The sequence below is a fragment of the Dreissena polymorpha genome, chromosome 7 (assembly GCF_020536995.1).
Source record: "Dreissena polymorpha isolate Duluth1 chromosome 7, UMN_Dpol_1.0, whole genome shotgun sequence".
Lineage (NCBI taxonomy): Eukaryota > Metazoa > Mollusca > Bivalvia > Myida > Dreissenidae > Dreissena > Dreissena polymorpha.
The window spans coordinates 27,277,816-27,302,843 of record NC_068361.1 but is presented as its reverse complement, the minus strand read 5'-3'; the positions used below and the strand labels follow the sequence as shown (position 1 = coordinate 27,302,843).

Here is a 25,028-nt window from a genome sequence, read left to right as displayed (position 1 = left end):
ACCTGCAGCCAAGCGTTGGCTCCCATTATACTCTGGTTATTATTTTATTTTTGAAAGACTGTCCAACCATCCCACCCAATAATCCCCCCCCCCCCCCCAATAATAAATGACCACACCCCCACACTATACACCGCTCTCTCCTTCCCCACCCCTCCCCCTTTTTGATTGAGCTAACGAGATAGATCCCTTCACCTTTAAAAAGAAAAATAGATGAGCAGTTTGCACCCGCTATGCCATGCTCTTGTTATCCCCCGCCATAGGCCAGGGATATTGTTTTGGCGTCCTTCCGTCCGTCCGGCACTTTTGTGTCCAGAGCTATATCTTGGAAGTGCTTTGGCAGATTTCATTGAAACTTGTTATGAGTATATATATGGATGAGAGGATGATGCACGCCAAATGGAATTGTACACCATCGAATAATAACAGAGTTATGGCCCTTTGTATTTTGAAAAAAATGCTTTTTTTGTGTGTCCAGAGCCATATCTTGTGTCCAGAAGTATAATGGCGGGGGATATCAATTCAACGAATTTGCTTGTTTCTATTTGCAAGTGGGCAGTATACAGAATTTTAACAAAAAACACACACTGTATGATAACTTCTCTTGCCTTATCTCATATACGATAAAAGATTTCAACATAAAAATTCATGGGTGTATAGATATCAATTAGGGGAAGTGCCATTCACAAGAACCATAAACCTACACTTTGTTAAATAAGAATTATTGCCCTTTGTTGTTATTCAGGGGTCTAACTCGGATACTACAAGATTTCAACAGGAAACTTAAGGGTGTATAGATAATAATGAGAATTGAAACGCATACATCCAAAATTTATTCATCAGGGGATATCAATTCAAGAAATTTGCTTGTTCCATATGAAATTGTACAGCTTAATATTAATTATAATACATATCACAATTATCATGATATTTAGCATTATTTTGATTGTGCCAATTTTCAACTTGAAATTTCTATAACATGATTATTTTGACTTTCTATATACATGTATTACCACATGCAGCATTTTCTTTTGAATTTCCCCTGTGTTATTGAAGTAGATAATAGGGATAGTAAAATGGAAAGTGTTTGCTCTCTAATATGTTTGCCTTTCTTTTTCAGGAAAGAATCAATGAGCACAGAGAAAAATACCCTTACCTTCCAGTAAGTAAAAAAAAAGCACATTTTTAATTGACTATTCAAAATTATTAGCTCGACTTTTCAAAGAAAAATTAGAGCTATACTACTCGTCCTTGCGTCGGCGTTGGTTAAAGTTTTTTGTAAAGTCAAATAACTTTAACACTATCAAAGATAATTAACTCAAACTTGGAATACTTATTTATGGCAACAAGACAATTGTTTAGGTCAAGGTGCATAACTCTGTCAGCATTATTTTTAATGTCATAAATACTGACCTGTTATCGTATGCTTATACTTTCCAAGGGGAAATAACTCATCCGGAATTTTAACTGGGAATCCGCCACCTCAATACCGCAACACAGGCCAGGTTAAACATAGTGCAATGCAACCTAGCCAAAAATCGGTAACCAACCCTCAATATTCTTTCCGGATCGACCAGGTGTATACTTGTCTTTTACGGCTCTGAATTAAAATATTGTTTTTCACTTGGTTGATTGGGGTTTTGAATAGATAAATTGTGTTATTTATCTTTTTATTTCTCATTCGGATTAATTTGTGTGGATTTAATGGATTTTGTTTCATTTGTAAAAGGTAAGCCATGCTTGTTTTTATCGAACAATGGTTTATTTCTACCATGCTGGGTGTTTTCAGGCGCGAACGACCACGTGCAAAACGTGCTCTTCTAATACATTGCTAGAACGTGCAAAGCATGTTCTTCTAATGTGTTACGAGATCGTGCAAAGCGTGTTCTTCTATTGACAGATTGTTTATCATTTGCCATTGTGTGCAATAATGATTTTAACGTTCCGTATGACAATCTAATTGATCGTCATTTTATTTTTCATCTGTTTTGAATTAAACTCTTGTTTAATTTATGATCTACGGCAGTATTATTATAATTTTCATTATGGTCAAATAATGATTTTATGTGCCGTATGATAATCTGGTCTGTGACCAGTTTATGGTTGATTATGCTTTGCTCTTGTTTTTCATATATTCGACTACATGATGGTCGCAGAAACAAGAGTGGATAAATACCCGGTGACTTCGCAGATCATGGATGATAGTTGCAGTATCAGTCACCGGGTATCGGGCACGATCGCGACCGTACTATGCTAAGTCTCTTAGACAGTCGGTCAACATCAGACCATATGGCGACACCCGTCAGCCGGTCTTTGCCCGATGGCATTGGTCAAGGACATCGACCAATGCCGGACCATTTGGCATCCGCCATACGGTCATTATCCGGTGACAACACTGGTCATGATATGACCGGTACGTCACCGGGGACATTGATCACGGACCATTGATCGACGTCTGACCGGCCGGTCCGGTCACCGGTCATGTCACCGGTCCGGTCATTGATCACCGGTCCGGTCACCGGTCATGTCACCGGTCATGTCACCGGTCCGGTCCGGTCACCAGTCATGTCACCGGTCCGGTCCGGTCATTGATCACCGGTCATGTCACCGGTCCGGTCACCGGTCATGTCACCGGTCCGGTCCGGTCATTGATCACCGGTCATGTCACTGGTCCGGTCACCGGTCCGGTCCGGTCATGTCACCGGTCCGGTCATGTCACCAGTCCGGTCATGTCACCGGTCCGGTCATTGATCACCGCTCCGGTCACCGGTCAACAGTCATCAGTTAGGCATGCCACAGATAACACCAGTCACTGGTCAAGAAGAAGAACTCGGTCTTCTTCATTGAATTATTCTCCTATTCTTTGTTGAATACATCGTCTTCATCAAGGATTAGACATCGGACACGCTCTTCTTCGTCGAGCAGTTCTCATCGTTGCGGCTCTCATAAGCGATCACGTCGTCACTCACGGAGACGTTATTCTAGAAGATCTCGGTCTCATCGCAGCCGATCCACATCTCGGCCGATCCAGATCTCGACATCGCAGGAAACGAGGACGTCGTCAACCTTCACGTAGACATCAGCGGACTGCATTGAGCACCACTGGATAGTTATCGAACATACCTCTCCTTCATTGAGCAGTTCTCGGCGTTGATACGCTCGTAAGCGATCATGTCAATGCTCACGGAGACAATATTGTAGAAGACAATATTTCCAGCGTAGCCGAACAATATTTCGGCATCGAAGTTATATGGATGTCGCCACTTCTCACGTAGGCGTTAATGAACCTACTGGTCATATCGACGTTCTCCATTTTATTCCTTTAGGAATATCATGTCTCCATTCCACGTGTGATGGTTCTTCTTATGGCATCCACACATGTTGCAGTCACCGAGCCGTAGTTGTATACGAACACTAGTTCGTTTAACATTCAGGCTTCGGGATAAGCTGTTCTTTTCTCCACTACGACTACAAGGACACTTATGCCTATTAATACTGATAATCTACCGTTGTTTTCCGGTTAACATTATCAGATGACTTCGTGGATGGTCATTCTTCTGCACCAGATATTTCCATTTTGACGCAGTTATATTATACCGGTCCCGATCACCGGACATCGGTCACCATTCATCGGTCATATCACCGATCACTGATCACCGGTCAGAATAAGTGATGTCTCATCGTCATCGGATTGGATTTTTTTGGCATGATCTTCTTTTCCGAGCAGTGCTTGACATTGATAACAGACCATATGTATTCCACCATTTTTCGGTCTTTAACTGGTAACGTCACCGGTCATATTATGACTGGTCCGTTCACCGGGCTACAGTTACCGGTCATTGACCGGTCCGGTTCGGTCACCACTTACCAATTACCGGTATTCCACTGTGTTTTCATCGGTCAATTTTTAGTATCACGGGTATCGTCTACATTACATAGTTGTATACCCCTGGCTATGATTGTATTGAATACTATATTTTATGGATTCAACAATCTACATGACTTTTTGTGTTTTTCAATACTGATGTTCTACTGGCGACGGTTACCAAATCATGCTATATCTGTTATTTGTACTTCTATCTCAACCGGCTACATGCAGACTACTGGTCTTGCAGATAGATCGGCTGAAGTGGGCTCGGAGACTAGCATTGAGGTCGAACATTACTATTTTATGTTCGAGACCCGAAGGATGAATTGTTTTAACCGCCTTTACCTGTCGGCTACAGACTTTGCAGTCAGTGTCACGGAACAGTTGGGACACATTAATGACGCTAGCAGGATTAGCAAGACGACATTTGTATCGACTTCTGCTTTTCTATTGCTCCTACGGCAGTGCATATTTTCAAGCTACTGGAATCAACAAGAGTTCTGATACATAGGATTGCCTATCAGATTGACCGCATAGCGGCTACAGTCTTGTAGATGGCTTAGGACCTATTGAACTCAGATCTTAGATCCTAGGATCTGGAGGGACCTCATCTTAAAGTTATTCTTCTATTACACTTCTGGCCATAACAGGCCGTCTTCCTATAACTGGTCGTATTCCTTTCGGAATTCGTCCCGGTTAGAAGTCTTGAAGTAAATGGATTAATCAAGTCAGAATTTAAGACTTCCATGCATTCTACCGGCAAGCGTGGACCCGCTTAAGGTTACCCCTAGGGTTTTCACCTTTTTCTGCCATCACACCTCCGATTCCGGAGGTACCACTATCAATCATATTTCTGTACTTCGCAAATCGATGACTTCGCGACCTGTATTATCCAGGATTTTAAAGGCGCCTGTTATTGGTTCAAGAAGAGGCTATATTCTGTAGATAGGTCATAAACTTATAAGTATTAAACACTGTCCTATTGTACCAATTTTCAAGTGTGTTTGGAGTGGGAAAGTTCGGCTTGCCGTGGTTTCTTTGCCCACCCATCCTTGACAAATGGTTCCGGTCACCGGTCGGTATTTACCGGTCCGGTCACCGGTCCTTCTGCTGAGACGTCTTTTCTTACGTCCGTTTCAGCTTTATTTTTAAGATAATTGTATTAATCTTGGGATTATTTAATGACACAGATTTCCATCTTTTTGTCATTATTTACCACTATTCAGTGGTGTCTAGACTAGAAGATTATCTTGGCAAGAATATAGTTTATTCTACCACAACCTTCCTTACATCTTATACAGATGTGAGCAGTGAAGGTTATGGACGATCACATAGAACAACGTATCTTGATTTTCTCAATTATGTGGTATCCTAACGAATATCACCTGCACATCTAAATCTTGAAAAGCGAAAATTCTTTTTAGCTGTTTTTCATGTACAACACATTTTCACGATTCCTTTGTGATGGTTTCAACTATCACACATCGGTCGTGGTTTACTTACAGACACGGAGGTGATCATATTGTAACTGGAAATCAGGAACTTATTCGTTCTTTGCAAGAACAACAAATTTTCTCTATCGTCTTTCTCATCTCATACCAGTTCGTCTCAACGCCCTGTTGGACGTTTTGTCCTGCAGTTCTTTCTTTCGAATTATTTTTCCGTTGGGTTCAATAATGTAATTGCGCATGCGCGGCAGTGAAGTTGCAGACGAGTTGCATGGTGTACATAGTATATCAAAGAATGTTGTTTATCATCAAACGCTAGTTATTAGCGTTATGCGATCGTATATCGCAGTGTATACCGGTATGCTGAACAACGTCAATAATGCAGTTCACAGAAATCGATCCAGCAGGGTGTGCGATTGTTATACATTCGTCCATTGACATAAACTGGAATATCTTGCCTTCTTGGTGAGTTTTTGCAATAACTGAGTTTTTGCCATAATTTTATGAAATATACTTAATGAACCATGGGATTATGGTTCTACGACCTTTTAAGTCTCCTGTACAATTATTTTCAGGAAACTTCTTCACAGGTCAAATATCATATCTCACTGAGACATATTTTTACTGATCCAAACATGTGCCACTACATGTCTGGCCATTAATAACTTTTAGTTATCTCTACAGAAGAACGTTTTTCTGTTAGAGTTTCAATCCTTGTTACTTGTGCAAGGATAATTCCATCAGAACTGTATAAAGGTTCTATGGAAATTCATTTTTTTTACTGGGTAATTGAGAGCATAGTTATTACCTTAATCACTCTGCTAGATACAGAGAGGGTTTTCTCATCTTTTTCTTGATGATAAGAAATTTGTTCTTTTCTTCATCAAAGGATAGAGATTATGCTTTCGTATACCTTGTTTTTTTTCAGTCATCGCAACTCTGTGCTGTCTTACCTATTTTGGAACTGATCCAAACTATGGAACGTCAACACTATGTTTTTCGTTCCTTTACCTTCTTAAGCGGTTTTGACTTGTGTAACATGTTGGGATGCTTAATGAGCTCCCTATGAACCTTTTTCATCAGGCTTATTAACAGTTCCAATATAATTTTAAGACGGTTTTCCTTCTTATTATGGCTTTTACCATACGGAGAAGTGAAATTCATGCTTTTTCTGTTGAATACGACCAATTCCAGTTGGATCTATTGTCGTTTTCACTTTGTTGTGTCAGCCAGGATTCCTTGCTTAATATCAAGTCCTCTATATGGCTTTTACCTTCAAGTTTCCAAGTTTTCTTAAACTGGTAGTCATGAAGATGAGGATTAACTTCTTTGGGCAATCAGGGCTTTGAAGTTCTATCTCAGCGGTGTTAGTCAGAAGTCCATTCGAGGTTCTCAAAGAAACTCTTCATTTCCCCAAAAAAGGGGGGGTAGATGTGTCTGCGGCTTCTATTTCTCGGGGTTAGACCTCGACTAAGGAAAGTTAATCTTATCCTATCTAAGGATTCATTCCTTTTTAGGATCTGACCGCATGAATTAAGAGCTCTGTCTGTTTTGTGGGCATATATTAATCACACCCCACTTTTTGACGTGCTCTAAGCTGTTTACTGGAGGAATCCGACCACCTTGTCATCTTTTTATCAATTGTTCTGAAGTGCCAACAATACAATTTGTATACGTTTGGGCTTGTTGTGGTTTTACTAACGGTAGTGTCTTCTTTACGACATAGACATATTACTCTGTCCGAGAAATCATAATTAATACCGTTTTAACGAAGATTACTTGATATCATTAGCTGATAACCCTGTTTATGGGTTCTACTGTGTTGGGAAAATATATACGAACCTTCCCACCGCAGCTGCAAAATCAGCATACGATAACAGGTCAGTATTTATGACATTAAAACAAATTTTTAAAATAAAATTCATTTTAATTATTAAATACTTACCTGTTATCGGTAAGTCCCACCTCCCACCCCGCTATTCGATTAATATTTTTGTATATATATTGAAAGAATATTGAGGGTTGGTTACCGATTTTTGGCTAGGTTGCATTGCACTATGTTTAACCTGGCCTGTGTTGCGGTATTGAGGTGGCGGATTCCCAGTTAAAATTCCGGATGAGTTATTTCCCCTTGGAAAGTATAAGCATACGATAACAGGTAAGTATTTAATAATTAAAATGAATTTTATTTTAAAAATTTGTTTTAGAGTTATGCCCCTTTTTATACTTAGAAAATTGAAAATTTTTTGAAGTTTTGTGTTTAGGTCCACTTTTTCCTAAAGTATCAAAGGTATTGCTTTTATACTTGCAACACTTACTAACTATCATAAGGGGACTTTGCAGGCAAAGTTATGTAACTCTGACTGACATTTTGACAGAATTATGGCCCCTTTTATACTTAGAAACTTGAAAATTTGGTTAAGTTTTGTGCTTTGGTCCATTTTACTCCTAAAGTATCATAGCTATTGCTTTCAGACCTTGAACACTCGCTATCTATCATAAGGGGACTGTACAGGACAAGTTGCATATTTCTGGTTGGCATTTTGACGAAATTATGGCCCTTTTTTTACTTAGTAACTTTGAAAATTTTGTGTTTAGATGCACTTTACTATTAAAGAATCAAGGCTATTGCTTTCAAACTTCAAATACTTTCTTACTATCATGAAGGTACTGTACCTGGCAAGTTGAATTTGACCTTGACCTTTGAATTACCTTGAATCTCAAGGTCAAATAAATACATTTTCTTTAATTGCCATGACTTCATTATTTAGGATCAGATTTGATTCATACTTTGACAAAACAATGCTTACCTGACATACCACAATGGACTCAACCCAAACCATCCCCCACGCCCCACCCCAGAATCCCCCCCCCCCCAAAAAAAAATATAAAAAAATCCCCCTTTTTTATGCCCCTGAAGGAGGGCATATAGTGAGCTCACTGTCCGTCAGACTGTCCGCCCATCAGTCTGTCTGTCAGTCACACTGTGCGTTAAGTTTTCGAAAAATGCTCATAACTTCTATGTCGCTTCAGATGTAACCTTCATATTTGGTATGCATGTGTATATGGACAAGGCCTTTCCATACACACAAATTTTGACCCCTTTGACCTTGACCTTGAATTTAGGGTCTGTGTAAGGTTTCGAAATCTGCGTTTTCGGTTTCAAAAAATGCTCATAACTTCTATCAAAGTGTTTATCGGAGGCATATGTCATTTATGGAGATAGCTCATGTTTTTTTCTTTTTTTTTAAATATAATCTAATAAATGACCACACCCCCACATTATTCTCCCTCTCCACCCCCCCCCCCCCCACACACACAAAAAGAAATGTTTATGCTCCCGCATCGAATGATCGGGGGTTTATTGTTTTTGGCCTGTCTGTCTGTCGTCTGTCTGTGTGTCTGTCTGTCTGTGTGTCTATCTGTCTGTCATCCGTCCGTCCGTCTGCTTGGTCATAACTTTTCAATATTGATGATAGCAACTTGATTTTTGGCATGCATGTGTATCTTATCAAGCTGCTTATTTTTAGTGGTGAAAGGTCAAGGTCGTCCTTCAAGGTCAAAGGTTCAAAAAAAAATCAAAGCGACGCATAAGGGGGCATTGTGTTTCTGACAAACACATCTCTTGTGTTTTTTTAAACATGGTAAAAAAACATAAATAATTATTTTTATTATTTTATTTTTGAAACACCGTCCAACCATCCCACCCAAGCTATTGCTATCAAACTTGAAATATAATCTTATTAGTTTGTTTTATGTCTTTACAAATGTTCAATAGATTGTGGAAAATATACCTGAACTCAGAATCGTCTATAATGTACCACTTCTATAAAACATAAGCGATCAATATGTTTTAATTATGGTCCTCTTCCAGTTTGAATATGACTATATTACAATGTACCTTGACCATATTGAATCTGAACAATATCCGCATGATGGCTTACGTTATACTGTCAAGCACTAGAAAAGTCGAGGGTGCTGTCTTCTGACAGCTCTTGTAAAAAGTAGTATGGATTTATAAAAACAACGCCCCATATGTGCCCCATTATAACGTGGAATCAAATATAAATTATTGATTCTTGACTCTTGTTTTTTTTCTCCAATCTGACATTTCTATCTCAAATGCAGACTGCACAGGCTAATCTGTGAAGACACTTTATATGCATTTCCAGAACATGGCTCCTATGTTCAATTTCAGGACCACCTGGTGCCCAACAGTATCGACTCCTCACAACCCAGTAGTAGTGTGGCATCATGTAGTCAGGACGGCTTCAATGGCAGTAAAAATGTTGGTGCTCCATAAGCAATTCACCTTGTAGGAGCTGTAAAGTGCAACTCAAGTATACGTGAAAACTAAACATAAAAAGGGACTTGCATGCAATAAAATTGTGATGGGTCTGTTAACAATGATCATAGCAGGACTGCTGATATTAAACAGCACTTGAGCTCCAGGGACCGAAACTTGGCTCGCATACTCGCAAAATGCGAGCGAGATTTATGGATAGCGATTTGAATATTATAAAGCTTGCAATTTTCTGCGAATAGACATTTTTAATATTTCTCAAACCTGTTTTTCCATAAATCCCTGTTGAGAGATAATTACTTTCTTTAATCACGACTCCCATTTTCAAGATCAAAATATTACTTAAATTAAATGATTAAAGTGATAAAGGATTGCATAAACACAATAGGCTGCCATTGTTGTTGTTGTTGTTGTAAGATTCAAGGGAAGCTACCCTGGTATGAGATTTGGTTCGCTGGGAGCTTGCCGCTAATAAGTGTCTTGGTGATCGCGACTTTCTAAAAATCTTTCCATCTGCACGATCAAAAATGTGCATCAAATGTTGCTTTAAGAGACTTTGATCCAAAGCCTGCTGTCAGGAGGTGGTGGTTCAGTGGAGACAGGCAAAAGTAGCCAAATGCACTGCCAACTGGGCCAAGGAATTAAAAGATAAAATGAAAAGAAACACTGTTTGAAGAATTGAGAATGAGGTTACATGACTGAAAATTTAAGAAGGTTGCATATAGCCTTGTAAATGGCAACTGGAATTCATGCTTGTTTTAAACAAGTTTAAAAGTGAGTTTTGTGAGTTTTAAGTCAAAATTGCTGAATATTGAAAGTGTGTCCATGCCTGTAATTATTGACAACTGTTTTGTTCCAATGATTATGCTTTTTTAAGTAGCCAGCATTTAATGCACAATTTTAAGCAATATGGTACATAGACAAGAAATGTATTGTTTTAAATAAAAAATAAGTTTTTCATTTTGCAAGTGAAAAAAAAATCAACTTGCAAAAAAATGCAAGTGCCTTAATAGGTTAAATTCGTCCCTGAGCTCATCTGAGCACAATGTGCTCATGTTGAGCTCTGTGATTGCCTTGTATCCGTCATTTTTCATGCTTCGTCTGTGATCAATTTTTGCCTTGATAAAACTCTAGAGCCTAAATTTATTGCCCTAGCCTTATGTTATTGTTCAGAATATTTGTCTCAATGATATATTGGCCAAGTTTGAAACTGGGTCATGTTGAGTCATAAATCAAGTAAGTAGGTCAAATTGATAAAAAAAATTGTGAACACTCTAAAAGTCACTTTTTGACCATTGATTTTGAGGTCAAAGGTCTTGGGCACATGGTGGGTGCACACATGTTTTGCAACCATCCCTTGTTTGATTATTGTGTACACTCCTCATGGACCAATTTGTCAACTCTTTTCAGACTTTTCCATTTTCTATTTGCAGTCCGGCAAAATCTGGTTACAGACATCTTTAGCATCACGACGAAAAAAGGTGGCCCAGCATTTTGATGATCTCCAACAGTGCTATTTCAATATCAGAAATGACATGTACTCAGGTGAACAATGTGTAACAGCAAGGCCTCAGCAAGTCTGACATGATTTGTTGTAGACAATTTAGCTAAAAAATATTTCCTTAAGCAAGCACTGTTTAATGTCTTTCGGTTTCTTTATATGAAGGAGAGTAATTAGTATAAAATGAGACTATGCATGATATGTTTGCTTAAGTGAAAAAATAAAATAAAACAATAAAAACTTAATATTGTAAAGCGAAAGTGTCTAGAAAGTGTACTGTTTTCCCATAAGGTGCCATAAATAATATTCATTCTCTAGTTTCATTGGGACAGTGGCACTTATGGAAATGAGAATTTGGGTGTTTATTGAAGAAATAAAATTTCAACAGCCAATAATAATGGAGTTGGGTTTGATGTTGTTAGGGAGTTTTAAAAACCAGTGAGTGGAGAAGTTCTAACTTATCAGAACAACACACAGGTTTATTTTATGCATTCTGGTGGTTGATATAGAGGTTATTTGTTCATGTCAGTGTAAGATCGTTGATAGAAAATATATTTTCACCAGTGGCACAGCCATTTTTATGCCCCCGGATCGAAAGATCGGGGGTATATTGTTTTTGGCCTGTCTGTCTGTCATTCATTGTGTGTGTCCCAAAACTTTAACCTTCGTTAAATTTTGGTCATAACTTTTTGAATATTGAAGATAGCAACTTGATATTTGACATGCATGTGTATCTCATGAAGCTGCACATTTTGAGTGGTGAAAGGTCAAGGTCATCCTTCGAGGTCAAAAGTAAAAAAATACAATCCAAGGGAAGTAAGAAGCTTTAAAAGGGAGATAATTTGAAAACCTGCCAAATGATAAATTGAAATTGTATTTCAAAGCGGCGCAATAGGGGGCATTGTGTTTCTGACAAACACATCTCTTTATTTTCTTTGATCACGAGTGAAATAACAAACGATCTTACACAGACATGAACAAATTTTCTGTTTCTTTTATGCCCCTTTTTCAAGAAAATAATTAATTGTTTCCCTTTCGCTGAAAAGTTACCCTTACTCCAGTGGCGTGCCTCAATACATTTCGAAACACATAATGACGTCATGACTGTCACGAAATGACGTCATTATACCAGCGAAATTCTCCAGTTAAACATGATGTAAATAAACCGTGAAAAAGCATCAAATAAAATGAAAATTTGTTGGATGCGGTGGAATGGCGATTTTAAGTCACTCATGATCATAGACAATATATATACAATTATTTATGATAATCTAAAAATAGAAAAAGGAGTTCCGAAAATGTGTTATTTTCACCGGTGAAAATAACTATTTTCACTGCTGTTATTTCACTGCAGAAATGTCATATTATATCATAAGGTATAAACGAAATTCACTGTTTCAAACAGTGAAAAATAACAGTGAAAATTATCAATAATTTGAACTGTTTAACTGTGAAATGTCATTTTTTGACAAAATGACGTCATTATTCCAGCGAAATTGTCTAGATAAAGTTTTTATGCCCCCCTTCCAAGAAGAGGGGGTATATTGTTTTGCACCGGTCGGTCGGTCCGTCCGTCGGTCGGTCCGTCCACCAGATGGTTTCCGGATGATGACTCAACAACGCTTAGGCCTAGGATCATGAAACTTCATAGGTACATTGATCATGACTGGCATTGATTTTCAGGTCACTAGGTCAAAGGTCAAGGTCACAGAGACTCGAAATAGTAAAATGGTTTCCGGATGATAACTCAAGAATGCTAAGGTCTAGGATCATGAAACTTCATAGGTACATTGATCATGACTGGCAGATGACCCCTATTAATTTTCAGATCACTAGGTCAAAGGTCAAGGTCACAGTGACTCGAAACAGTAAAATGGTTTCCGGATGATAACTCAAGAATGCTTACGCCTAGGATCATGAAACTTCATAGGTACATTGATCATGACTGGCAGATGACCCCTATTGATTTTCAGGTCACTAGGTCAATGGGTAAGGTCACAGTGACTCAAAATAGTAAAATGGTTTCCAGATGATAACTCAAGAATAATTAGGCCTAGGATCATGAAACTTCATAGGTACATTGATCATGACTGGCAGATGACCCCTATTGATTTTCAGGTCATTAGGTCAAAGGTCAAGGTCACAGTGACAAAAAACGTTTTCACACAATGGCTGCCACTACAACTGACAGCCCATATGGGGGACATGCATGTTTTACAAACGGCCCTTGTTTACAATGTAAATAAACGGTGAAAAAAGCATAAAATAAAAATATTTTTTTTGGATTTGGTGGAATATCGATGAAATGTTTATCATGTTCATATACAGAATATACTGTATAGACGTGTGTGTGGTGCTTGTTCTGCAGGTGACATGGAGACGGGTGCAGGGCTGGATGAGTTCACTGAGAGCCTTTCAAAGTTCACCCACTTCAGTTCTTTTAGGCCTTTAGCCACTCTCAGCTATACCAGCGACCTCTACTCAAACTCCAGCATCGTGTCTAGGTATGTTTTGGAATTTCAAAAGACTGTCAATCAATAGTTTCTTGTTAGTTTTTTAACATTTGTAAATTATTGGCAATGGACAATGCTTTTTTGAAATGCATTTACTGGTATGTTGCAATTATCAGGAATTAATAACCTGTGGTAAGAAGCTAATGATGACTGATTGAATCGTTTTGGTGCAAGAACTTGAGGGTCCATGATCCTTAAAACTTGTGCTGGGACACTGCATTGCATCAATTAATTGAAAAGTATTTTGGAAAGGTTTTGGGGATAATATCTATTTTAATATCTATAATTGAGAATAAGAAAATTATTTGTCCTTCATTGTACTCAGGGGAATTGGACTGAAAATATCAAACAATTCAGTTGATGTTGCATCAGTCAAATGTATCAAAATTGTCAATTGGGTGCATCTTTGCTACTGCTTGGTTTTATAATTATGGCACTTAATTTACAATGATTTTGTTCAATTAAGTATTCTTTAATTGATGTTGTATCACTCAAATGTATCACAATTGCATTCAATTTAGTATTATTACTGAAGTTGAGCTAGAGGTCTGCATGTCTGTTTGCAACATAGCGAATGTATAAATGTTTCAGCATTGAGTTTGACAGAGACTGTGATTTCTTTGCGATTGCGGGCGTAACCAAGAAGATCAAGGTGTTTGAGTATGGCACCGTGATTAAGGATGTGGTGGACATACACTACCCCATCGGAGAGATGACCTGCAGCTCAAAGATCAGGTACTTTAGATGCATTAAAGCTGCAAATACTAGTAGAAACTTGCAGAGTTGTATGTGGTTATAAAACTTACATTTTGAACATAGTTCTTATGTCAGTATATGTACTTATATAGAAGAGTTTTCTCAGATAATCTAAGTGCCAGGCACAGATTTAAGTGGGGCCATGGGCTTTTTATTCCCCCTTTCGAAGAAAAGGGGGTATAAAGTTTTCGCACTGTCCGTCAGTCTGTCTGTCTGTAAGTCTGACACACTTCGTGTCCGCTCTCTAATTCTAATAGTTTTCATCCGATCTTTACCAAACTTGGTCAGAAGTTGTATCTAGACAATATCAAGGTCAAGTTCGAATATGTGTCATGCCGGGTCAAAAACTAGGTCACAGGGTCACTCAGTGCATTTCAGGATTTAGCATGGTGTCTGCTCTCTAAATTAAGTGGTTTTCATCTGATCTTTACCAAACTTGGTCAGAAGTTGTATCAAGACGATATCTAGGTCAAGTTTTAATATGGGTCATGCCGGGTCAAAAACTAAGTCATTGGGTCACTTAGTGCATTTCAAGGATTTAGCATGGTGTCCGCTCTCTAATTTATGTGGAGTTAAAGCCAAGTTTTCCCAGAATGCGGATCACCCAGTTCATGTTTTTTTCACCTATAGGGGATTGGCGGCGGGGCCCGTCCAAAGGGGAAAGAATGCGTTGTTTTTTAGGAAAAGGGGAAAATTAAAAATTCATTCTTTTGTATGTAATGATATTTATAATATGAATACACATGTTTGTATGAATATAATATTCACAGCAGAATGTCTCATTCCTTTTTCTGAAATATATATCAATGATTTGTTCAACATTAGTTTCAGACAGTTCAGCCTTCATGCACAGTCTCAGTTTTCTTAGCCATTTTTGTTTGAATTGAGTTTTTTAAATCAATTAAATGGCAAATTTGAGCATTTTTTATCAATAAAATGGACCAAATTGGAATGTTTTTATCAACAAATATTGACACAATATAGATACATCAGGCCTTTTCCTGGCCATTTTGGAGAGAAAAATGCAATTCATGTGAAAAGTCCACTGATTTGGAAAAAACTAATCTAATTTTATATAACACGTCACTTTATAGTAATAAAAAATCATATAAATTGTAGTTATGTACTTTGTTTGTTATTTATCAAATAAATTTGAGATATATTTGTCATGATTATGAAACAGTTCTTTCTATAAAAAAAAAGGTGATTTTTTTTACAAAATGGGGGAAAAAATATATGCTCTTTTTTAAGGGGAATGGGGCCGAATATCGGCCCTTATATTGCCATAAAAAAAACCACTGCATTTCATGTTTTTGTACAGTTGTGTGACGTGGAGTGCCTACCACAAAAACCTCCTGGCCAGTGCGGACTATGAGGGCTCCATCACCCTGTGGGACGCTTTCACCATGCAGAAAACAAGAGTCTTTCAGGTACTTGAGTTGTGCTCTAAGAAAACGGCATTAAGTGCATGTGTGTAATTTGTCTTCCCAGATAAGCCTGTGCTGTATACAGAGGCTAATCAAGGGCAGGTTTTTCCGCTCCATTTTGGGAATACGCCACACTGGAATTTTGGGATTTCGTGTCGTGAAAACCCCCGTTTTGGGAAAACAAATATTCGCAAAATTGGCTCAATTGGGAAAAAATTATCGCATGTAAATAGTGTTTCTTATATTTCAAAGAAGCCGTTAACTGGTAAATAACAACTATTTTGATAACTTATTATTTAAATTTTACAAAGTATTTTGAACATGTGAGATAAGTGCAGGTTTTTTAATCTGAATTTGGGGAAAAGGCCTGGCCTTTTTTGAGGTGAAAAAAATCGTGCGAAGCGCCGGATCTTGAGGAAAATAAGGAAAGTCTTAAATAATCATTAACATATTTTACAGTTTTTAAAAAAAAATCAAGGCAACAGATAATTTAATTATGAATCACTTTCTATTTTCTTCATTGGATCAGGTTAACTTATATATTTTAAGGTAAAAAAAAAAAATTTTATTTATTTTTTTTTTTTTTTTGGAATTGGGAATATTTTTTTTCAATTGGGAAAAAAACAACCAGATTTGCATTGGGAATGGGGCCGATTTTCGGACCCGTGGCATAGGGCGGAAAAAGCCTGAAGGGTGACACGCTTTACTGGCATTTTTTTGGTTAAAGTCTATTCTTGTCAAAAATCCAAATAGTGGCAAGTGTCGTCTCTGATTAGCCTGTGCTGACTGCACAGGCTAATCTGGGACAACACTTTTTCCGCATACATTAAAACCCCCTTTCAAACAGTGAGGCTCACCATTCAGAAAACAAGATTCTTTCAGGAACCTTCATGCTCATTGCAGTGCCTCCCAGGGATTTTGCTGCTAATTGCCATTGTTGCCATATGCAACAAACTTGTTTTGAGCCATTAAAATCCTAGCTTTATTATCCCCCGCCTTAGGTGGAGGGATATTGTTTTGGCGTTGTCCGTCCTCCGGCCGGCTGGCAATTTTGTGTCCAGAGCCATATCTTGGAAGTGCTTTGGCGGATTTCATTGAAACTTGGTATGAGTATATATACGGATAAGAGGATGATGCACGCCAAATGGCATTGTACGCCATCGGATAATAACGGAGTTATGGCCCTTTGTATCTTGAAAAAATGCTTTTTTGAGTGTCAAATTTAACACTTTTGTGTCCAGAAGCATATTGGGGGGGGATATCAATTCAACGAATTTGCTTGTATAGCTTGCAGTTTACGTTAAACACATCTACCATTCTGCAATAAATATATTTTTATTTTTTATTTTTGGAGAAGTAATAAAGAACAAGAGGCCCATGAGGGCCTGAATTGCTCTATTGCTATAAACACTGTGCAAGTTTGGAAAGAATAAGATGGAAACTGTGTACTAAATCGCGCAAACAAGGAGAATTTTCTCAAATTCAAGGGGAGATTATTGTGTTCTTATTTTTCCAATACTGCTCATATTCAATAGGGTTCAAGTCCTCATTGATATAAAGATACTGTGCAAATTTGGAAATAATTGGATGAAAACTGTGGAATTAATTGCGTAAACAAGTGGGATTTCAAAATTTTCTCATATTCAAGGGGAAGTCATTCTGGACTTATTGCTTCAATATTGCTCTTTTTAAACATGGGCTGTTTGTAAAACATGCCCCATATGGGCTGTCAGTTGTAGTGGCAGCATTGTGTGAATACTTTTTTTGTCATTGTGACCTTGACCTTTGACCTAGTGACCTGAAAATCAATAGGGGTCATCTGCCAGTCATGATCAATGTACCTATAAAGTTTTATGATCCTAGACCTTATTATTCTTGAGTTATCCGGAAACCATCTTACTGTTTTGAGTCACTGTGACCTTGACCTTTGACCTGAAAATTAATAGGGGTCATATGCCAGTCATGATCAATGTACCTATGAAGTTTCATGATCCTAGGCGTAAGCATTCTTGAGTTATCGTCCGGAAACCATTTTACTGTTTCGAGTCACTGTGACCTTTACCTTTGACCTAGTGACCTGAAAATCAATAGGGGTCATCTGCCAGTCATGATCAATGTAACTATGAAGTTTCATGATTCTAGGCCTTAGCATTCTTGAGTTATCATCTGGAAACCATTTTACTATTTCGAGTCACTGTGACCTTGACCTTTGACCCAGTGACCTGAAAATCAATAGGGTTCAAGTCCTCATTAATATGAAGACACTGAACAAGTTTGAAAAGAATCGGATGAAAACTGTGGACTATCGGACAAACAAGAAAAAGTAACCATTTTACTTTTTTTTGTCATCGTGACCTTGACCTAAGTCCTTAGACCTAGTGACCCGAAAATCAATAGGGGTCATCAGCCAGTCATGATCAATGTACCTATGAAGTTTCATGATCCTAGGCCTAAGCATTCTTGAGTTTACAGCTGGAAACCATTTTACTATTTCGAGTCACTGTGACCTTGATCTTTGACCCAGTGACCTGAAAATCAATAGGGTTCGAGTCCTCATTAATATAAAGACTCTGAACAAGTTTGAAAATAATCAGACGAAAACTGTGGACTTTATTGGATAAACAAAAAAAAGTAACCATTTTACTATTTCGAGTCACTGTGACCTTGACCTTTGACCCAGTGACCTGAAAATCAATAGGGTTCGAGTCCTAATTAATATAAAGACACTGAACAAGTTAAAAAAAGAATCAGATGAAAACTGTGGACTTTATCGGATAAACAAGAAATGTCTAACGCACACACACACACACACACAGACACCATGCCATCCCATAAGCTCTTCTGCCTTTGGCAGTAGAGCTAAAAAGCTGAGTTTTCTGTAACAAAAAGCTGCTCATTTGGTAAAAAGATTGAAGCCCAGATAAGTCACTTCTTATCATTGTTTTGTCAAAAGCAGAAAGATATACATTGTACAATACTGAACAAATTATTTGTAATAACATTGTTGTTTTCTTCAATAAGAATTGATGCTCTTTTGAAATGAATTTGCTTATTAGCTCACCTGAGCACAACATGCTCGTTGTGGTCATGGTGAGCTTTTGTTATCGCCTTTTGTCTGTCGTCATTCCTCAACATTTGCCTTGCTAACACTCTAGAGGCCACTGTTATTGTCCAATCTTCATGAAACTTGGACAGAACATGTCTCCCAATGATATCTTGGACAAGTTCAAAAATGGTTATGGTTGGTTGTAAACATTTCTGCCAGCTGGCCTGGCAGTTTTCCTTAAATGACTTTTGTAAAACCTTGTTAGCACTCTAAAAGTCACGTTAATAGTTCAATCTTCATGAAACCTGGCCAGAACATTTGTTCTTATGATATCTTAGGCTGCACAGAACAGGTCAGTTCATTTGTATCCGAGATGGGAGACTTTTTGCCTTTCAGGCCCTCTTGTTTTTCAATAGTCTAGTTACTTTCGGTCTCAGATGAGGGCCATAGAGCCCATGGCCCTCTTGTTTTTGTTGACTGTTGCTGTGATTGATAGGGGTATTCACCAGTATTGACATGTGGATATCAATACTACTACAGGCTTGTTTGTTACTTCCATAAATGCTATCTTGGAGGTCTTGGGACAAACTTTGGGAGTAAATTTCTCAAACACTTGCCTTTATGGCATACCATGCTTCTGTATTTACCCAGTTTTAAAATCTGCTTTGCAGGAACATGAGAAGCGATGCTGGAGTGTGGATTTCAACAGAATGGACCCAAAGGTGATAGCGTCAGGCTCTGATGACTCAAAAGGTACCAACATTGGCTTGATGCTGAATGGAAGAGTATTTAAATCGTTGGTTTTTATGCCCACGGTAGGGTGGCATATAGCATTTGAACTGTCTGTCCGTCTGTATGTCAGTCTGTGATTCCGTTAACATTGGCCATAACTTTTGCAATATTGAAGATAGCAACTTCATATTGGGGATGCATGTGTATCTCATGGAGCTGCACATTTTGAGTGGTGAAAAGGTCAAGGTCATCCTTCAAGGTCAAAAAATCAAATCCAAGGGAAGTAATAAGCTTTAAAGGGAGTTAATTATCTGAACCTGCCAAATGATAAAAAAAATCAAAGCGGGGCATTAGGGGGCATTGTGTTTCTGACAAACACATCTCTTGTTAATGATTTTCTCGACTATTCAACAATTCATCGAAAAGTCTGTGCTATACTACTTCTTAACCATTTGTCAATGGTGGTGTTGACGTCAGGGTCTGCGTAATGCTGCGTTAAAGGTTTGTGTTCATCTCTATGTCCCTTTTTCTGCTACCGGTATTTAACCAAAATTTCTCATATGTTTGGGGTCATTGTGTGAGGTCACTGACTTCAAAATTATGCCTGATATTGTACTTACACATATAAGGTTATTACTTGTGTGCAACGCTTCAAAATCTTTTTATCTACTACACATATTGAAAGAAAACAGAACAATTGTGTTCAGGGTCTTTATAGAAATTCATAAACCAAGGCCTATACCTGTGTGTGGATTACAGCAGAAGTTTATGTACTTTTGAAAGGTTAGGTTAAGATTTGCTTGCAAGGTGAAAGTCTTAAACGTGCGTGCAACAGGCACATATCGTTGTAACTACTTCATGTCTTTGGGATCTTGAAATCTTTTGGGTATTTAAGTTACTTAGATGCAGATTGTGTTTGTGTTTGGGATTGCACAGTTAGTTGAATAGTTTGTTGATGAACATTTTAAACCTGTTTATGGGTATTGCTTTGTTTCTTGTTGTTATTTAAGATTTTTTAGGTTTAAGTTGACATAATAATGTCTCGTAACCAACTATTAACATTTGATTTTAAATTAACTCTAAGCAGTTAGCGTATCAGTCGACTGATAAAAGTATACATTTTACTAACGAAACAATAGAATAGTCAAGGGCGCTCTCTTGTGACACATCTATTTACCGTTTCCCCATAAGTAGCAAAGTGAAAATGGCTTTTGCAACCAGCATAAAACCAGAACAGCCTGCGAGTAACTTGCAGACTGTTCAGGTTTTATGCTGTTTGCTACTCATCAGTAACTAAGGGTTGGAAATGAAGCCTTTAAAACTTGAATTTAGTAAAATAGGTCTTTAATTAAATTGCACTTTCTAAGGGACTACAAATGCGTCAAAATAAGTATCTAAGTGGGGAAGGGTTTACGATTTCCATGTGATGATTGGTTGTTGCAGTCAAGCTGTGGTCCACCCAACAGGAGAACTCCACCATGTGTCTGGAGACGAAGGCCAACGTGTGCTGTGTCAAGTTCAATCCTGACAGTAGACACCACCTTGCTTTTGGATCTGCAGGTAATCTAGACCCTATGTGATCAAAATTGTATCCAAAAATTGTTCATAAGACATATGCGGCCATTGCGCAGTCTGGTCAGGAGCTACCCTAACCACTATTAACTCGGGCACGGTTTTAGACCAGACTGTGTGAATGACATAAGACCCATTTTTGCATGATGTGGGTCATTTATGCACTATACTAGCAGGACTATAGATGACTTTTGAAGTATATTGGGTAATTCACCCCCTTTTTTGACAACAATAGGGTTTTTGTAAAGTCAATAGAGTTTTAGCAAATATTTTCATCCCCTACTTTTGAGATATATTGGGTTTTTCACCCCCGGTTTTTAGCTCACCTAAGTTTTTGTGATCGCTTTTTGTCCGTCGTCCGTCGTGCGCCGTCAACATTTGCCTTGTTAACTCTCTAGAGGCCACATTTATTGTCCAATCTAAATGAAATTTGGTCAGAAGATTGGTCTCAATGATATCTTGGATGAGTTCTTAATGGTAACGTTTGCATGAAAAACATGGCTGCCAAGGGGTGGGGCGTTTTACTTTATATAGCTATATATGGCTATAGTAAAATTTCGTTCACACTCTAGTTTAACTCAATTGGGTAATTTAGGGAATGTCATATATAGCATAATAAAAATCTACTAAGGTTACTTTATTATTTATACAAATGGAATTCAAAAATTCAAAAAGGTACCTGTACATAACAACAAACAATTACTGAATTTTTTATCAAAGTTATTCATTTTTGCGTTGAATAAGACCGAGTTCATGAACATCGCTGCACAATTGATGAAATTATGGCTGTTCAGAGCGATGCACCCGGTTTTCGGGTCTTTTTGAGTTGAATACCTTGGAAATGATGGTAGAAATCGGACGGGTCTAAGAATAATTACAATACTACCCCAAATATTGATAATCGCTGGAAAGACTGCCTTCTTTTCTTCATAGGACGGCATATAAACTATGCCGTACATTTTTGTACAGAAAATAACCAGTTTAAAACATACACCCGGTGTTCGTAAGAATTGCGTTTCCTGACGCAAGGTTTTTTACGGGAATTTACGTTTTTAAATTTGTATTTGCGTTTTTGTACGCTTTATTTTGTATTTAATTACGATTTTTGTTATTTTAATTGTGTAATAACGCAAGTACACTTGTTATCTATAGCCCTGATACTAGTCATCTTTCCACATCTTGTTTGAACTTATCTAGAATACAAACATAAATCTTATGTAAATCTTAAAGGTTAAGTGTTTCAGACTTTTACATCAGTATCCTCGAATGACCTTTTTTGACGCATGTAAGCAATTAAACAAAAAACGTTTTTATAACATCTTTAACTTTCATTAAAAAAAACAATGCTTTTCTTTTTTTATTGCCTTCGTAGCTCGTTTGAAAAAAAAGTTGACATAAGTCACACAAAAAACCAACACTAGATTAAAAGTTTGCTACCCTATGGAAGCCGCCATGTTTTCTTAGAGTGACCTGAAATGACGCATTTGATGGGCTGCCTTGCTATGTTGTCATCATTGCATTTGATTGGCTGCCTTGTTATGTTGTCAACATTGGAGACTATGCTGAAATTTATAACTTACCTAACCAGACTGAACTTGTACACTGTAACCTAGAATAAGTAAACAACATATTACGTAATTACTCTATGTTTCGGACACTTAAAAATAATAATTTCTTTTCGTGTCCGAAAACTTAGATATGAAAAAAATCACTAAATACAGGTGTCCGAAAACTTAGAGTCGAAAATTAAATGGTCAGAAAATAGCGTCAATTGTATCAACGACTACCGGTAATAACAGGCGCTTGTAAAATACTATGCCGTATAGTATAAATTACTGTTATATATGTTTGCACTGCATTTTAAATAATTTTAAATGCTTAAATTATTTGACAGAAAGTTACTACAAGGTTGTACTTTGACCAAGGAGTTCAAAGATGAGCATGTGATGTACCGATACTCGCTAGTATGAACCTGTAATTAACGCAATAAAAAAAGAAAACTATGCTATGTTTGTTCATTTCCGATAGTTGTTGTCTAACACCTTCTATTGTTCGTAAAACTTGCAATAGGGTGCATCACACTTTGAAGCGTTTAGTATTTGTCACAGTTATTTTACTGAGAAGGGGTAGTACCATTTCGGTAGATAATTGAACTGCTAATTGGCACTACCCCTGGTAATTGTCATAACGCTTATGCTATCGGGCGAAACCATTGTTTAATACTGGTTTACAAGGTTATTTACCCAATAACGCAAATGTAATGGTCCATTGCCCTCGGGCATGCCCTGTCATGTTTTATAATGCTGTTAATCTGGTTGTAAAACCCCATGATCGAATTTGGTAAAATAGCGCTGTAAAATATTCTGTCCGAAAACTTAGAGACATTAATTATGGACGAAAACTTGGTGTCCGAAAATTAAGAGTCGCGAAAAATAATTATTTTTGCTAAAAAAGGGGTGTTCAAAAACTTAGAGTGTCTGAAAACATAGAGTAATTACGGTAAGTTTCAAATTTATTGCATCATTCAATAGTAACAGCAGTGTTGATTGCATAACACTGCAATAAGAAGGTGTTCATTTTTTGGTGACACAGTGGGGACATAGAAACTCATCACCCCTTCTTACAACCCTCACTTGAGTGCAAAAAATCAGATGGATTCAATGTACACATTTGTCAAATTGCACCCACTTGACGAACACAACAGATGCACTGTTGTGTACTTCAACAGGTGTGAACAGGTTACAAACGCAGCATACATCAGTGTTTGAGTCATCCTGGTCACTTTCTGACATAGCACTTTGATCACTTTTACCTGCTGATCCAGATGGTCCAGGTTGACGGTTTTGCTGGGTTGCAGATTTTTTTAGACTGTTCATGGTCCCTCATTTTTAGCTCGGCTGTTTTCGGAGAAAACCCAAGGTTTTGCCATAGCCAGCTTGCCGTCCACGTTGTGCCAAAACCTTGACATTTGTCTCTAAAATCAAAGTGCTTTCACCTACAACTTTGAAACTTAATATGTAGGTGCACCTTGATGAGTTCTACACGCCAAACCCTTTTTTGTGGTCACTAGGTCAAAGGTCAAGGTCACTGACCTCTTAAAAAATTAAATATATATCTGACAATCTTTCTTTTATTCAAAACTGCACCCACAGGCGAGCGTTGGCACCCGTTATGCGGTGCTCTTGTTTAAGAACTGGATCTTCAGTGATTGCCCTACCACTGACTATAGTGCTGAGGTACTTCCTTTTTATGCCCCCCTTCGAAGAAGAGGGGGTATATTGTTTTGCACATGTCGGTCGGTCCGTCCACCGAATGGTTTCCGGATGATAACTCAAGACCGCTTACGCCTAAGATCATGAAACTTCATAAGTACATTGATCATGACTCGCAGATGACCCCTATTGATTTTCAGGTCACTAGGTCAAAGGTCAAGGTCACGGTGACTAGAACCAGTAAAATGGTATCCGGATGATAGCTCAAGAACGCTTACGCCTAGGATCATGAAACTTCATAGGTACATTGATCATGACTTGCAGATGACCCCTATTGATTTTTAGGTCACTAGGTCAAATGTCAAGGTCACGGTGACTCAACACAGAAAAATGGTTTCTGGATGATAACTCAAGAATGCTTAAACCTAGGATCATGAAACTACATAGGTACATTGATCATGACTTGCAGATGACCCCTATTGATTTTCAGGTCACTAGGTCAAAGGTCAAGGTCACAGTGACTCATACCAGTAAAATGATTTCCGGATAATAACTCAAGAACGCTTACTTCTAGGATCATGAAACTTCATAGGTACATTGATCATGACTGGCAGTTAACCCCTATTGATTTTCAGGTCACTAGGTCAAAGGTC

The 25,028-nt window shown here is 37.9% G+C and overlaps 2 protein-coding genes across 3 annotated transcripts in view; both read left to right on the top strand.

Annotated features, from left to right (window-relative positions):
• The window catches only part of LOC127838853 (E3 ubiquitin-protein ligase COP1-like), a 45,859-nt gene that overhangs the window by 7,745 nt on the left and 13,086 nt on the right, over window positions 1–25,028 (top strand). The window contains exons 8-15 of the mRNA XM_052366859.1: window positions 1,118–1,159; window positions 9,512–9,601; window positions 11,050–11,161; window positions 13,486–13,621; window positions 14,222–14,365; window positions 15,708–15,816; window positions 19,531–19,612; window positions 21,035–21,151. Of these exons, the coding sequence (XP_052222819.1) occupies window positions 1,118–1,159; window positions 9,512–9,601; window positions 11,050–11,161; window positions 13,486–13,621; window positions 14,222–14,365; window positions 15,708–15,816; window positions 19,531–19,612; window positions 21,035–21,151 (832 nt within the window). The remainder of the gene's footprint in view (window positions 1–1,117; window positions 1,160–9,511; window positions 9,602–11,049; window positions 11,162–13,485; window positions 13,622–14,221; window positions 14,366–15,707; window positions 15,817–19,530; window positions 19,613–21,034; window positions 21,152–25,028) is intronic.
• LOC127838840 (uncharacterized) overlaps window positions 1–25,028 on the top strand; it is a 134,603-nt gene that overhangs the window by 99,526 nt on the left and 10,049 nt on the right. Inside the window, exon 3 of one of the 2 annotated variants that reach the window (XR_008029987.1) lies at window positions 12,954–13,098. The gene's annotated coding sequence lies outside the window, so the exon portion shown is untranslated. Of the gene's footprint in view, window positions 1–12,953; window positions 13,330–25,028 lie in introns of those variants that run through there. The other variant, XR_008029986.1, reaches the window with a different exon arrangement.